Source organism: Plasmopara halstedii, assembly GCF_900000015.1.
Source record: "Plasmopara halstedii genome assembly, contig: Scaffold_3120, whole genome shotgun sequence".
NCBI lineage: Eukaryota > Oomycota > Peronosporomycetes > Peronosporales > Peronosporaceae > Plasmopara > Plasmopara halstedii.
In genome coordinates, this window is record NW_020190023.1 from 427,558 (window position 1) to 428,544 (window position 987).

Here is a 987-nt window from a genome sequence, read left to right on the forward strand (position 1 = left end):
GTTCTAGTGAAGGCCACATAAGATGCTAAATTCTCCCCACGGGGGCATGAGTCCGGAGGTGTGGGCGACCATAGCTCAGGCCCTCAGGAGATACAAGTCCCGGTCAAGCCACTAATGACCGACTTCTATCACCTGAATGATGGTGAAGGCAGACAAGATCGGATACTTCAAGATTCAGGCGCAAGCCAAGGCAAGTAGATACCTTCGCAAGGGAGCACGAGAGTCGAGACGAGGGACACGCCGAACAGAAATGACAATTGGACTCAGTACTCAGAATGTCCAAGGTATGCAGAACACGATGAAACTCATCGGAGAGCGCTTCGACGATCTCAGGCAAACTTCCGTTGCTGGACAGCACTCGGTCGTTTTCCTCCAGGAAACGCATTCGACGAGCGAAGAGATCCCGACGTTGACATGGATACATAGTCGAAGCAAATGGTGCAAACGCGGAAAATCCTGCGGTCCGGATGGTCTAGGTAACACGTGGTATCGAGACCATTGCGACCGCATTGCTCCAATTTTCGTGAAGCTATTCAACGACTGGTTACAAGTTGGTGTTGTCCCATACTCCCATCCTCCTTCGGTGAGGCGAAAATTCAGTGCATCAAGAAATCGAAAACAGCGACTCCCCACTGGATCATCGGCCAATTGCCTTGCTGAACTCAGATTACAAGATCTACACAAGGAATTTCGCAACGAGACTTCAGCGCTTTCTGCCGAAACTCATTCACAAGAGGCAATTTGGCTTTGTACCGGGACGCCAGCTCAGCACTGCAGTTGACATGTTCACAGCGCTACGGGAACAAGGAACCTGCACGGAGATGTCCAGCGGATCAATCGCCCTACTACTCGACTTTGCCAAAGTCTTCGACTCCCTGAACAGAGATTACATCATCGCCACTCTTCGTCGGTACGAGTTCTCTCAGCGCTTCTGCGTGATGATAGAAAGCATTCACCACGGAACCACGGGCTTCTTCTTGGTCAACG

General features: G+C 51.2%; 1 protein-coding gene across 1 annotated transcript; it reads left to right on the plus strand.

The window, feature by feature from the left end:
* Nucleotides 1-139: 139 nt before the first annotated feature.
* On the plus strand, nt 140-426 carry PHALS_07637 (uncharacterized protein; the record flags this gene model as incomplete). The annotated part of the gene is made up of 2 exons (XM_024721140.1): nt 140-284; nt 356-426. 2 exons carry the CDS (start codon nt 140-142, stop codon nt 424-426), a joined length of 216 nt encoding a protein of 71 aa, XP_024586269.1.
* Between the last annotated feature and the right edge of the window lie 561 nt (nt 427-987).